General features: G+C 34.8%; 1 protein-coding gene across 1 annotated transcript in view; it reads right to left on the bottom strand.

Annotated features, from left to right (window-relative positions):
- LOC116737627 (ryanodine receptor 1) overlaps positions 1–13738 on the bottom strand; it is a 122983-nt gene that overhangs the window by 21473 nt on the left and 87772 nt on the right. The window contains 8 exon segments of the mRNA XM_075074343.1: positions 957–974; positions 1974–2047; positions 2156–2232; positions 2332–2411; positions 3476–3575; positions 11783–11845; positions 13447–13498; positions 13583–13689. Of these exon segments, the coding sequence (XP_074930444.1) occupies positions 957–974; positions 1974–2047; positions 2156–2232; positions 2332–2411; positions 3476–3575; positions 11783–11845; positions 13447–13498; positions 13583–13689 (571 nt within the window).

Here is a 13738-nt window from a genome sequence, read left to right as displayed (position 1 = left end):
ATCCAAAACGAATTAAATAATTTGGCCTGTTTGAAGTAGCATTTTTATTTATTTATTTTGTGCATTTCTAATAACTTTCTTGCTCCATTTCCCCCACAAGAGTTGAATGTAGGAAATATTACAGAGATAATTTCCTGATTTGATACAGCTGTTAGGATCTGCATGACGGCGACATTTGGTTCAATTCCCACCGCTACTGCACTGCAAAAACACAAAATCTTACCAAGTATTTTTGTCCAGTTTCTAGCAGAAATGGCTTATTGCACTTGAAATAAGACAAAACTAACTTAGAAGTAACTTTGTTTTGAATATTGATCCAGTTCTAGATCCACTGGTAGATTATTTCAGTTATAACAAGACATTGTTCACATGTTATCAGTGAAATAATCTGCAAATGGAACTAGAACTCGGTTGCTAGGTTACGGCCTGGGCATGGCTGGGGTTGCTAGGTAACCATGGAATATTCTACCAGAGGAACTAGAACTTTTTCTTCAATATTAAGGAATTATTGACTTAAAACAAACTCCTATATCTTGCAGAAAAGCTACTTATAAGTTGGTTTTGTCTTATTTTAAGTGTACTAAGATATTTTTTTTGTACCAGAAACTAGACTGAAAATACTTTTTAAGGTTTTGTGTTTTTACAGTGTGCAATTCATTTCAGTTTTAAAAACAGGAGCGGAAGACTGAACTTCCTCCTGTGACTGAGATTACTGGAGTTACAGTAGATCTGAGATAAAACACTCAAGGATGAGGATTAAACTTTGCAATCACTGCAGGAAAACGGCAAAGATTAATTTCAATGATTCCTTGAGTGTGAAATGAAATGCATATTAATTTCACAGCAATTAAAAGACTAGTCATGTGATTAGGAGCCAAAAAGAGAGAGAAAGAGATGACAGGGAGGACAGGAAGGAGAGAGAGAAAGAAAATTTACGTCAGCGAAGTTTCATTTACCACGTTCTAGCTTCTTATCTGAGCGCAGAGAATTGGCGTGAAGGAAGTAAAGGTTCGTAAAATGAACAAAATGGAGGGAGAGAAAAACAAACAGAGACGCAGTGAGTCCAGAAATCTCAGGACTGGCAGTGGATGATAAAAAAATAATAATTTATAAACATTAACGTCAGTGGTGCACTGCAAAAACAAAATCTTACCAAGTATTTTTGATTTAATTTCCAGTGGAAATATCTTTGAAACTAACAAATAACTTTTCAGCAAGATTTTATTTACTTATTTGTTTTAAGTAAATAATTTGTCAATATTGACAAAAAGCACAGATTATTTCACTTGTAGGAAAAATGTCTTGTTATAAATGAAATAATCTGTAACTTTTTATCAATATTGAGGAATTGTTGGCTGAAAACAAAAGCTATGTCCTGCTGAATAGTTACTTGTAAGTCAGTTTTGTCTGAGTGAAAATATAACACGGTATTTCCACCAGAAACTAGACCAAAAATACTTGGTTAGATTTTGTGTTTTTGCAGTGTAGCTCTTTTGGAAGCAGCCGTCCACAAACAGACGCACATGAATGCACACAGATTACACAGCCGGGTCCAAAAATGTCCCAGCAGCATCACAATGCAATGAAAATAAGATGCACTACAAAAACCACAAATCTTTACAAGGATTATTTTTATCTAGTTTCTAGTGTAAATATGTTAGTACACTGAAAATAAGAGAAAACTAACTTACAAGTAACTTTTCAGCAAGATGTACGATTTTCTTTTAAGTGAATAATTCCTTAATACTGATGGAAAGGTTCTGGTTCCACTGGCAGAAAAATGTAGGCCTTTTTCATAAATACTAAGGAATTATTGAATTCTATATCTTGCTGAAAAGTTACTCTTAAGTTAGTTTAGTCTTTTTACAAGTGCACTAAGATATTTGCACTAGAAACTAGGTAAAATTACTTGGTAAGATTTAGTGTTTTGCAGTGTGAATCAGTTTTTGTGGTAAAATAGGGAGGACACTCACTGGTTCCCTCCTCTGAAACCATCCCAAGTCCCTCCGCCTTGTTCTGCCTCTCAAACGCATTCAAGTCCAAAACGCTGTCAAGAACAAATTTGTTAGCTAAACGACACAAAAAAGCAGAACTATTCTAGTAATCAATTAATCTATTGATTATTCTGACAACTAAATGAAGAATCCACACAGACCTGCAGGTCTGCATCAGAGCCTGAACGCTCAGGAAGAATCCCACGTCCTTTTTGTCCTTCAGGTAGTCCAGCATTTTCTGCACAGCCACACAGAAACACGTTCATCTAATAAACAGCTAAATATCTAAACATTGGTCATTGTTTGAGCTTTAGGAAACATTTCCAGGTGAATTTACCTGCTGAACATCACTGTTGCCTCCGTTGAGGATGGAGATTCCCAGTTTGAGTGTGGAAGAAACCATAGCTCCGGGTTCGCCTGGAATAATCCCAACAGACAGGCCAGTTTAATCCAGTTTAATCTGGTAAATTTCTCTATTCTTATTCCTTTTTAGAGTTTCTTGGTTGACTAGCAACAAGTACTGATGCTAAATACAAGGCTAAATACAAGTTACATTTATGCTATTGTGCTAATAGCAGAGCTAATTATTAATTTACCAATTTTGCTAACTTTCATAATATTTAGCACTTAGCTTCCCCTAAATTAATTTTCTGGATAAATTATGAAGCGTTAATTTAATGGTTGATTAGTGAAGTTCAATATCTGAGCTGATGTTTTTAAAAATAATAAAATGAACTTCTCTGGCACAAAAAGTGCTTTTGACCAAACTAAAAAAGAAAATGTATTTGTTTCAGTCACTTCCATGCCAACAGGTGTGATTTTTTTTTTTTACAAATAAAAATCAGAAAAAGTGATTGTCACTTGGTCCATCACATAAAATCATCAGGTCTGAAACATCAATAATCACTTTGGCTTCTGCAAACATTTATGAAAGAACAGGAGTCAGAAAATATGTGAAACAAGCAGAGATGGGCAGAGTACCCGAAACTTAGTAAGAGAAGCACAACATATTTTTACTCAAGGTAAAAAGTATCCGTCCAAAAAGTTACTCAAGAGTAAAAAAAAGTATTTGGTAAAAGTACTGAGCAACTGATCAAATTATTAACCATTTCATATTTAAAAATTACATCAGCAGACAGACCAAAATATAAAGTTAAGTGGAAAGTTTGGTATTTTAAGGACCAAAATGACAATAATTCGTATAAGTAATACAAAATTACAAAATCAAAGAACAGAAAATGTTTCCAATTTAGTTTCTTTCAATAAAAAACTTATGAAACTTTAACAGAAACTGCAGGTGTGTCTCTGTCTGGTGAATCTCTGGTTAAAACATGTTTGTTTTCCACTCAGTGGGTAGAAAATCCAGAAACTTTACTCAAGTAAAAGTAAAATAAAAGTTAATTTTTTCCAAAAAGTAACTGAAGTGAATGTAACTGAGTAAATGTAGCTGGTTGCTAGCAGAGGGTGGTAGCAGCACTGACCTTTGCAGGCGCTGATCATCTGCAGCACCATCTCTGCAGCGCCGCGGTTGTGCAGACGGGACTGCTGGTACAGAAGCCTCTGCTTCTCCATCTCCTTTTCCTGTAGAGCAAAAAGAGAAGAAGAGGAGCTGAAACCCCGCCAACTGGATCTGCACTGCCCCCCACACTCACACACACACACACCCACACACCCACACACACCTTCACACTCTGATCCGCTTTATGAAGGCCTTCCTGCTAAAACTACATCCAATAAACTACATCTAATTTTGCATCTTATTTACAAACAAATGTAAATAAATCACTTAAATTTCACTTAAGTTAACAAGTTAGTGCTTAAGCCTTGATCAAATGTACAGTATCTTTCCTAGCAACAAACTAAAAATATAATATTAGTAAATTGTTAAATCAATTTTCACTTTAGAGAATGAGAAACATTTGATAAAATATTTTATATTTTAGATATGCATATTGATTTGGATGCTAAAGGTTTGTTGTATTTAATATTTGAACAGTAACTAACGTTAAAATTTTTATGTAGATAAACTTTCTAAATTGTATGACAGCATATTAAAGGCCTAGCTAAGAAAAACAAATAAATAAAAATAATAAAATTACGAGTAAGTCATAAATTGTTGTAGAATTACAAGAGGAAAATTGTACAAGAATAAAGTTGAAGTAATATGAGAATAAAGTCAAAATAATTTGAAAATAAAGTCATAATGTTACCAGAATAAAACCATAGCAATACTAGAATAATGTCGTAATATTACTAGAATAAAATAGTTTCATGAGAATAAAGTTGAAACAATGCAAGAATAAAGTTATATTAACAGAAATAAGAGGTAATATTAGAATAAAACCGTAGTAATAATACAATAAAGTCCTACAAGAGATAAATCATAATATTGCCAGAAAAAGCTGTAATATTATTAAAATAAAATAATAGTTGTACGATAATAAAGTTGCAAGATAATGAAGTTGTATTAATATGAAAATAAATCAGAATATTGCCAGAATAAAGTCGTAGTAAACGTATCAAAATCAGATTATTATAAGTATTTTCCTTTATTCTCGTAAGTTTATTTGTACATTTTTTCTAACTGTGGCCTGATACTCAGCCATAAAACTGATCCTATAAGGTTCTTGCTTTATGCTTCTGTGCAAATGGAGACACTTTGGTGTAAAAAACTAATTATTTTGCCTAAAACTAAATATTTTGCCTAAAAAAGTCCAAGAGAAGTTGGACAGCTCAACCTCTCTTGGTTGAGCTGCATGTTAATTTTCCCATTGGTTAAATCGGCAGAGCGCCCGGCGTTTCCACCTGCAGTCGCCATAAAAAATAATCACACTGTCAATTATCAATAATGACACACACCTCTACTCTCACACAGTGTGTATTAGTCATGGAGGCAGTTATTATTCCAACTGTTGACAACCACCAGAGGTGCAAACACTCGACGGCAGCCGACACTTTGCCCCAGAGCATAACACACACGACACACACACACTCTTCCACTTCATGCAACCTCTGCTTCCATCAGAACGGTGGACGATTTTCTGCCTGAAAGTGCTTCAGTGACTTCATCCTCAATCTGTTCTTTATTGGTAAATTATTAGAAACTTTAGAGCTTAAAGAACTGAAAACATTTTTATTAGACAAACAGCAACACACTGCCAACACTGCCGAGTATTTCTGGACAAGTTTCCAGTGCAAATATCTTATTACACTTGAAATAAGACAAACTAGCAAGTAAGATATACAAGCTTATTTTAACTCAGTATTTTTTGCATATTGACAAGAAGTTCTAGTTCCACTTGCAGATTATTTCACTTATAAAATGGGAAAATGTCACAAGTGAAATATAATGAAATTATTTATTATAATAATATTGTGATTCTTCAAACAGGTTAGGATAGATTTATGGCCTATACAAAACATCTCCATTACTTTCTTTTTTGCACAAAATCATTTCTAAATAATGAGATTTGAATCTGCTAAATTCTGCCTATTATTAGCTGTTTCAGGGCCTCCTGTCACTTTAAATCCAAAGAAGCTGCTGTTGGCCACGCCCCAAACTGAACGTTTACACTCACGTGAAAATGGCTGCAAACAGATGCGTACGTCTTTGAAAAACAGAAGTGGAGCCTTCTGCGCAACTAGTAAGAATGCAGCAAGCAGTTTCTGAACAGTAAGTCAACAACAGCAGCCATTGTACAGCAGTAAAACCAGCTGACCAAATGTGATGGAGCTCAGCTTGGGTTGCTAGGTAACGGGCAGGTCCTGCTGATTTGTAGGATGGGGTATTCAAATTTTGAAAATTAAGTCGTTCAAGAATAAACTCGAAATATTATGAGAATAAAGGAAAATATTACAACTGAGTTGAATCTCTAGACCCTGAAAGATTCGTACCTCCAGCTTCTGGATGATAATCAACAACAAAACACTTGTCTGTTTCCAGCAGCCATTGTACAGAGCATACAGCGGTAAAACCAGCTGACCAAACATTCTGGAACTCTGCTGGGGTTGCTAGGTAACGAGCGGAACTCTGCTGGGGTTGCTAGGTAACGAGCTGCCTCAGTGCAGTGGGCTCTTTGTTTTTTCCAGAGCTGAATACGTTGCATTCCGGAGGTTCTTGAAACAGCTCATTTTGAAGACAGCAAAAAATATTAACTTACAGCCACAAAATGTCTGGATGGTGTTTATTTTAGGAGCAGTATAGACTTAAATTGAAGCACAAAAATGTGCAAAATCTGAATTATATGTGTTACGCCCCCCCCCTCCTTGAAACAAGCTCCTATATATCGTTGGAAAGTTATGTGTAATTTGGATTTGTCTTATTTCAAGTGAACTAAGATATCTGAACAAGAAAGTAGACAAAAATACTTGGTGGGACTTTGTGTTTCTGCAGTGATGGAATCGGGTATTAAACTGTAATCTGCCTCTCTGGTCCAGGAACCATCCTGTTGACAAAAGAGGTTAGCCAGCCTCACCCTCTGCATACCATGCATATGAAACCCCTCCCAAAGCACACAGAACTACATCTACCCCATCCCTCCACCCCGCCCTCAAAAGTCTGACATGAATGAAAACGCTGTGGATTTCCTCTGGTTACAGAGCTCCTGTTTCCTTATTTATCTTTTATTGTGAAAGGTTAAAGTGCATGTCTGGATGTGGTTTGAAATGTGAGCTTGGGCTTGGACTGTGCAGGCTTTTACTGTAGTCCTTGGTGTGCACAGAGAGGGAGACCTGTTACCTGTCCAGTTCAAACTAAAGACAAGTCTGTGTTAGTCATCAGTGGTTAGGACTCAAAGTGGAGCTTCAGGACGATAAGGGCTGAAAACACCTGGATTAGTAGGTGAGAGTTAAGCTACGTTCACCCTGCAGGATTTAACCATCAAATCCGATTTTTTGTAAAATCCCATTTTTATTTTTTTTTGCGTTGTCATTCGCATTTCCAAATACAGCTCTGGAAAAAATTAAGGGACCATTTAAAATGATCCGTTGCTCTGATTTTACTATTTATAAATATAAGAGTAAAATGAATATTGTTCTTTTATTCTATGAACTCTTGACAACATGTCTCCAAAATTCAAAACAAAAATTTAGTATTAATTTGCATGAAATGAGAAATTATCAAAATGACAAAAAGGATGCAGCGCTTTCAGACCTCAGATAATGCAAAGAAAACAAGTTCATATTCATTTACAAACAACAAAACTAACATTTTAACTCCGGAAGAGTTCAGAAATCAGTATTTGGTGGAATAACCAGGAGGTTTTCAATGGGCTCTTTGTTTTTTCCAGAGCTGTATATACTCACATTCTCTACTTAAGCAAAAGTACAGATACTTGTATAAAAAAATACTCTAGTAAAAGTAAAAGTACAGGTTGAACTGTTTTACTCAAGTTCAATTTTCACCTTGAAGAATACAAGATGACTTCCAGTAAATCTAAAATACTTAAAGTTCTAATCATATAAAACATATTATTGTAAATTATAAACCAAAAAATTAAAACCAAATCTCAATCAGGATCATTTAGGTTGCACAAACGCAGCAGATTCGTCACTTTTCATTCTTTGAGTCAAAATCATAAAAAGATTTTTTTAAAATAAGGCTATAAATGGTTAATATCTCCATTCATGTTGTTTTGGTCATAGTGTCTTCTTCTTCTTCTGCTTTGCTTTGGTTGCATGCAGCTGAACGGTGAGGTACCAACACTGTAACACTCTTTTTGCGGTCAGTGTAGTTTTTTTCCATTATTATCAATTTCATGATGGAAGTAACAAGGCATATGTGAAAATATAAGGAGAAGAAAGTACAAATATTTCTCTTAAAATGTAGGGAGTAAAAGTAAAAACTCCTCAGAAAGATAAATGCTCAAGTAAAGTACAGATAGCTGAAAAATCTACTTAGTAACAAAGTACTTTTATTTATTTTTTTACTTTACTACTCTGCAAAAATGGGACCAGTATGTGTTCTCCTCAATGTTCTCCAAACGACTGAAAGTGTCCTGCATGCACAGCAGAGGGCGCAATAACGTCACACAGAGAGCGTGCAGAAGAAGAAGAAGAAGAGCTCAGTGTTTATGGAGGTAAACATGGATACTAAACGGTTGAGCATAGTTTACAATTTTAAACTTGTTGTCCGACCAGAGCAGCACATTAACAACTTAATCCTCCGTATGGTCCGCCATGGCGGTTGTTCTTCTTCCTGTTTGTGCGCATCAGGACGCAGATACTTGTCGATTATCAATGACGTTCAGGTCGGATGAATCTGGCCGTTCAGATCCAGGTCACATTTAGGACCACATATCCAATCAAAAAATCAGATCTGTGTTGTTCATGAAAAGATCAGTTTCAGGCAAAAAACAAAAAAATCGGATTTGTGTGACTTGAGGCTGAACGTAGCCTAAGACGTGTTAGCCAGGAAAAGGAGGTTCAAGTCAGGAAGTGACTTGCCGCAAATGCACAAAGTCAACACAATAATAAAACGGCTCATTTCACTGTTAATAATAAGTACTTGATTTCATAACTGATATGTTTTTACTCAACCGGGTTACGAAGGACAGCATTACATTTTCCCATCAGGTTCAGATGGAAACAGTAAAAGTTGTGTCTACTTAGCTTTTTTTTTATTTCAAAGATCCAGTGTCTTCTGAAACTCCCCTAAAATCTCCACAAGTTTTAACTTTTGGTCTCCCAGCAAGCAGCTTATATGTGCAATTTGGAGGTGTGCGTGCTTCTCTAAAGAGAACTACAGAAGTCACTTCGCTTAAGGATCTTTTTGTTATGAAGAACATTAGGGCCAGACTAAGAGACTTTTAAAATAAAAACTACATTAAAGTCATAATGTTAGCAGAATAAAGACAAAATGTAAGAAAGACAATAATAATATTAGTAAAAGTGATTATTCAAAGTTCTGCTACTGACAATAATTTGATGTTGATGTGTTAAATATTATATCCTATAAAACTAATACCAAAGTATAACTTCATGAAATGCTCAACATTCCTCCTTTAAATTTCTAAAAATAATTTTTCATGTAGGAGTCATCATAAAATTACTACTTCATTCTACTAATATTACGACTTTAATCTCTTGAAGTTTTGTCCTACACTTGGACTTTTTTCACATATTACTAAGATGTTATTCTAATAATTTTATGATTTTATTCTCATGTCATTATTACTTTTATCATGCATTGCTACAACTTTATTCTGGTAATATTATAACTTTATTATTGTATCTTTGTAGCTTTTTACTTGTATTATTATGATTTTATTGTCATAATATGAATTTTTGTCGTAAAACTTTTCTAACTACAAATTTAGTAATATTATAACTTTATTCTAATATTACAATTTTTAAGAAAAATATTACTATTGACTTTATTCTAATAATATAAATTTTTGTCATATGTCTTTTCACATATTACTTCTGCCTTATATAATATTATAATTTTTTTCACATTTTGCTGCGATTTTATCGTCATAAAATAATTTTATCCTCGTATTATTACGACTCTTTTCTTGTATGATTGACGTTTTTCTCATAATATTCTGACTTCTTGTATTATTATAACTTTTTTCAAATTAATACGACTTCACTCTCATAATATTATTACTTTATTCTGGTAATAAGACTTTATTCTGGTATTATTACGACTCTTTTCTCATAATACTGACTTCTCTCATGATATTCTGACTTTATTCTCATATTTTATTGTTTCTTTTCTTAGCTTGGCCCTAATACTCTGTCTTACTGTATATAAGGATTTTTTTATAGGATATGCATTTTTGTGGAAAATATTTTTCCACAAAAAAACATTTTCTGCCAGAAAAAAACAAACTATTCAGACACAAGCCCTTACAAAACAAATACATTATTTTTTTCAGTACAAATTTGTGTGATGCTGCCCTTCTGGAAAAGCTTGGATCAGTAGAACTACACAATCACAGCGTCCAGAACCGAAATCAGACTCAAAACATCATTAAAAGGCAAATATCATATTCAGGGTCAAATAAAAACTATAAATATGTTGAAAGTATGAAACAAATTAATTTCAAAGGCCTTTCCATTAATTTTAAAAGCCAGTAAGTAATTTTAAAATCTTTTAAAGTTTGTTTGAAAAAATAAAACCTTGAGAAGAAATTGAACTGCTGCTTAAAAAGACTTCAAAATAAGAGCCTGGGTATAAATGTCTAACTGAAACATTCTTCACAGTCGATGACCAAAACTTCAACACCGACGTCAAACTTTATTCAACTCAAAGTAAATTAAATTAGCACTTTGAAATTTATTTGGAAAAATTCTATTTAGTGGAAGCAAAGGTTGCTAGCAGAAGTGCTAAAGGCTAAGTAGAACATTAGCTCTGCTATTAGCGCATTAGAGGTGTTCTAACCATTGACCATTGTCTCTCATCAAAAAAAAATTTCATTTAACAATTATGAACGTCTTCTTACTACAAAAGCTTCTGCTAATTCTGGGTTAAATTGATAATTGCTTTCGCTTAGCTTAGCCAATTAGCTTTAGCATTAATTTATTCTGTGTCTGAGCTAAATGAAGGAGAAAGTTTGGATAAAGCTGTATTCTGATTGTATTAGAGTATTTTAACTATTTCATTAATATTGAAATATTGAATAATATTTAATATTTAACTATTAAATATTAAACTCAATTTATTATTTCAGGAATTAAACTGAGTTTTTAGGACCAAAATTAACACTTAATGGGAAACTTACTGCAAATGTTCGGGAGTTCGGGTGAGAATTAGAGTAACAACGTTAGTCCGAAATGAATTCAAAGTTTTTAATTACAGTTTTTGTCACAAACATTCATTTTCCTGCTCTGGTGAACTACAGATAGTTTTCTTAATGCAGGCATTCTTAAACATTTTCATAGGGTGCTGGTTTAATAGGTCTCCGGGCTGCTGTACAATACAATAAGATAAGGCTCTCCTTCTAGATGGATAATAGCTCATAGATACTCATCTAATTAATCTCTAAACACTTTATGAATCTTTAATAACTGTTAATTGTGCATTAATTAAGGGTGATAATGAGACCAAATGTACTGGTTTCCTGCCAAATCTGTTCATCTTTAGATTTTATCTATAGTTAAACATTTCAGACCACATTGTAAGCATGTAATTTTTTTAGTATATGGTCTCCTTCTCACCCTTATTTAACGGATAATAAACAGTTATTAATGATAAATACTAAATAGATATTAGCCATCCGTAAGTTATTGTCTTCCGTATTATGAATTCAGATGTGACTTCGGTGGCCACTAAGTAATGCACTGATGCCTGATTCAGGATTTTTATGGTGAAAATTAATATTACTGTCGTAGAAATTGTAAACAGATGATATTTGCCTTTAATGTGGTTTCCTTTAAGTTCAGGCTCGGAAACTGTGATTTGGTAACGGCTCAGGGGTTTGTTTTGCTCTGGGCTTCACGTTGTTGTTGTCTTTAGCTGCACCATCTCTCTGCACTCAAGTCATGCAATTTAGGAACGTTTTGAACCAACAACACCGATCCTGCCGGCGGTCCAGCAAAGGCATGCACAGGTCAGTCCACCACTGCAGGAGATAGACGAGTGGCGTGAGTGAACGAAAAATAAAGAATAAAAAGAGACAAAAAAAAAAAAAAACGAGGAATATGCTGTGGTAGGAGTTGGGTGGTGGGGGGTGTGCTGAGTGTGATGTCACGGTGAGGTCACTCGGCGCGCGGGGAGCGGCTTCTCCGCTGACTCCCCTGTCTCCCCTCCCCCGGTCCCCCCATACCATCTCTGTCTGCCGCACCTCAAAGGATGGCTCCTCCCCCTCCTGCTCTCCCCCTTCGTCCTCCTCACCAATGTGACAGCTCTGCAGGAAGACGGCGACAAAATCAGAGCATTAAAAAAGTGTTAATTCATGAGAATATCACTTTCTATCCATTAATGGGGAAGTTTTATGTGTTTACCACCAATTTTACAGAACAATAAAGTAACTATTACCTTCAGTTGTTAAAAAATGCTTTATATATCAAATATGACTTAGAAGAAATTATACTTCCTGATATAGTGAATTGAAATCGGGTCTCCTGCACTATAAAACCCCCCACAATCTTACCAAGTATTTTTAAAGAAAAAATGTTAATACACTTGAAATGAAACAAAACTAACTTGCAAGTAACTTTTTAGCATGATGTAAATAATTCCTTAATACAGCTGAAAAGGTACTGGTTCAATATTATTATTATTTCACGTATTAACATTTTTCCCATGTTGTAAGTGAAATAATTGGAAGTAGAAGTTGTTTTTTCACCAATAGTAATTAATTGTTGACTAAAAACAAGCTGCTATTTCTTGAGGAAAAGTTATTTGTGAGTTATTTTTCTCTTATTTCATAAAAGTAACTTTTCAGGAATTGATAGATGTTTGTTTTAAGTAAATAATTTCTTGATATTGATGAAAAAGTTCCATTTCCACTGGAAGATTATTTTACTTATTACATCGGAAAATTGTCTTGTTAGAAGTGAATTTATCTGCCAGTGTAATAAGTTTTTTTTTTTTTTAATCAATATTAAGAAATTATTTACCGTATTTTCCGGACTATAAGCGCACCTCACTATAAGCAGCACCCACAAAGTTTAAAAAAAAAAAACTGGAAACGTACATATATAAGCCGCTGGTATCTCAGCTGCTCTCGGTTTTCCTCGGCAGAAGGCTGAACTTAAAAGCTGCATCATGTGCTCACACCATGATGAGCAGGTAAGAGTTTGAAAACATTTCTCTGTCGTGCCTGCTGCTAGCATGCACTTGCTCTAAATTAAAATCAGCGCTTTCTTCTTTGATTTCCAATTTTGACTTCCAATGATTCACTTCCTGCTGAAGAGCCCCCTGGTGGTTGGAGAAAAATCCACAGAAAAGCCGCAAAACGTGGGGAAAAAGTAGCGGCTTATTGTCTGACAAATACGGTATTTAAAACAAGCTGCTACATCTTGCTGAAAAGTTACTTGTAAGTTAGTTTTATCTTATTTTAACTGTACAGAGAAACTCGACCAAAAATACTTGGTAACATTTGGTGTTTTTGCAGTGTGAAATGCTCTTTCTGAAACTTCAAGTCATCACAAAATGGCTCCTCTATTAACCCTTTAACGTTTGTACCAGCATTTGACTGAGAAGTAGCTCCTATAATGAGATCAGCAGATTGTTCGCTAATTGCTACTGGCTAGTCTGGGGGAGCCGAATGGAGGAGGAGCATCGTCCTCGAAGGCGAAGCTAGGTCCACCCAGGCGTTTTGGTTGCCATGGAGATTAAAGGATTTCTCAAACATGCATGAAAGAATCAAAGCAACACTCCAGGTGTGATTTTCATGAGGGAAAAACACATTATAGCATGATGTAAAGCTAAAAGATAAGTTAATTTAACATGATACTGCCCCCTTTGATGAGAAGATTTCATGAGATGACAAAGGAAACGTACCTTTGCCATAATATCAGCATAGGACATGTAAAGATGGTCGACTTCAAGTTTCCTGGAAGGAGAAAACAAAAATAAACAGAAATGAGGAAGATGGACCGACGTCTTCAAAAAGGCGAAAGCTGGAACCCGGCCTCACAGTTTTTCTGTCAGAGCCGTGCGACTGAAGTGCAGAATCAGCTGATGAAGAGGATCCGGCTTTGTCTCCGTCTCTTCTTCCTCCTCCTCCTCTTCCTCCAAGGCTTTCTAGTTTTGGGAAACAACAGTGGTTCTAAATGAGAGCGAATGTTTGTTT

This window comes from Xiphophorus hellerii, chromosome 18 (assembly GCF_003331165.1).
Source record: "Xiphophorus hellerii strain 12219 chromosome 18, Xiphophorus_hellerii-4.1, whole genome shotgun sequence".
Lineage (NCBI taxonomy): Eukaryota > Metazoa > Chordata > Actinopteri > Cyprinodontiformes > Poeciliidae > Xiphophorus > Xiphophorus hellerii.
The sequence above is the reverse complement of the archived record's forward strand: the minus strand, read 5'-3'. Positions and strand labels throughout refer to the sequence as shown.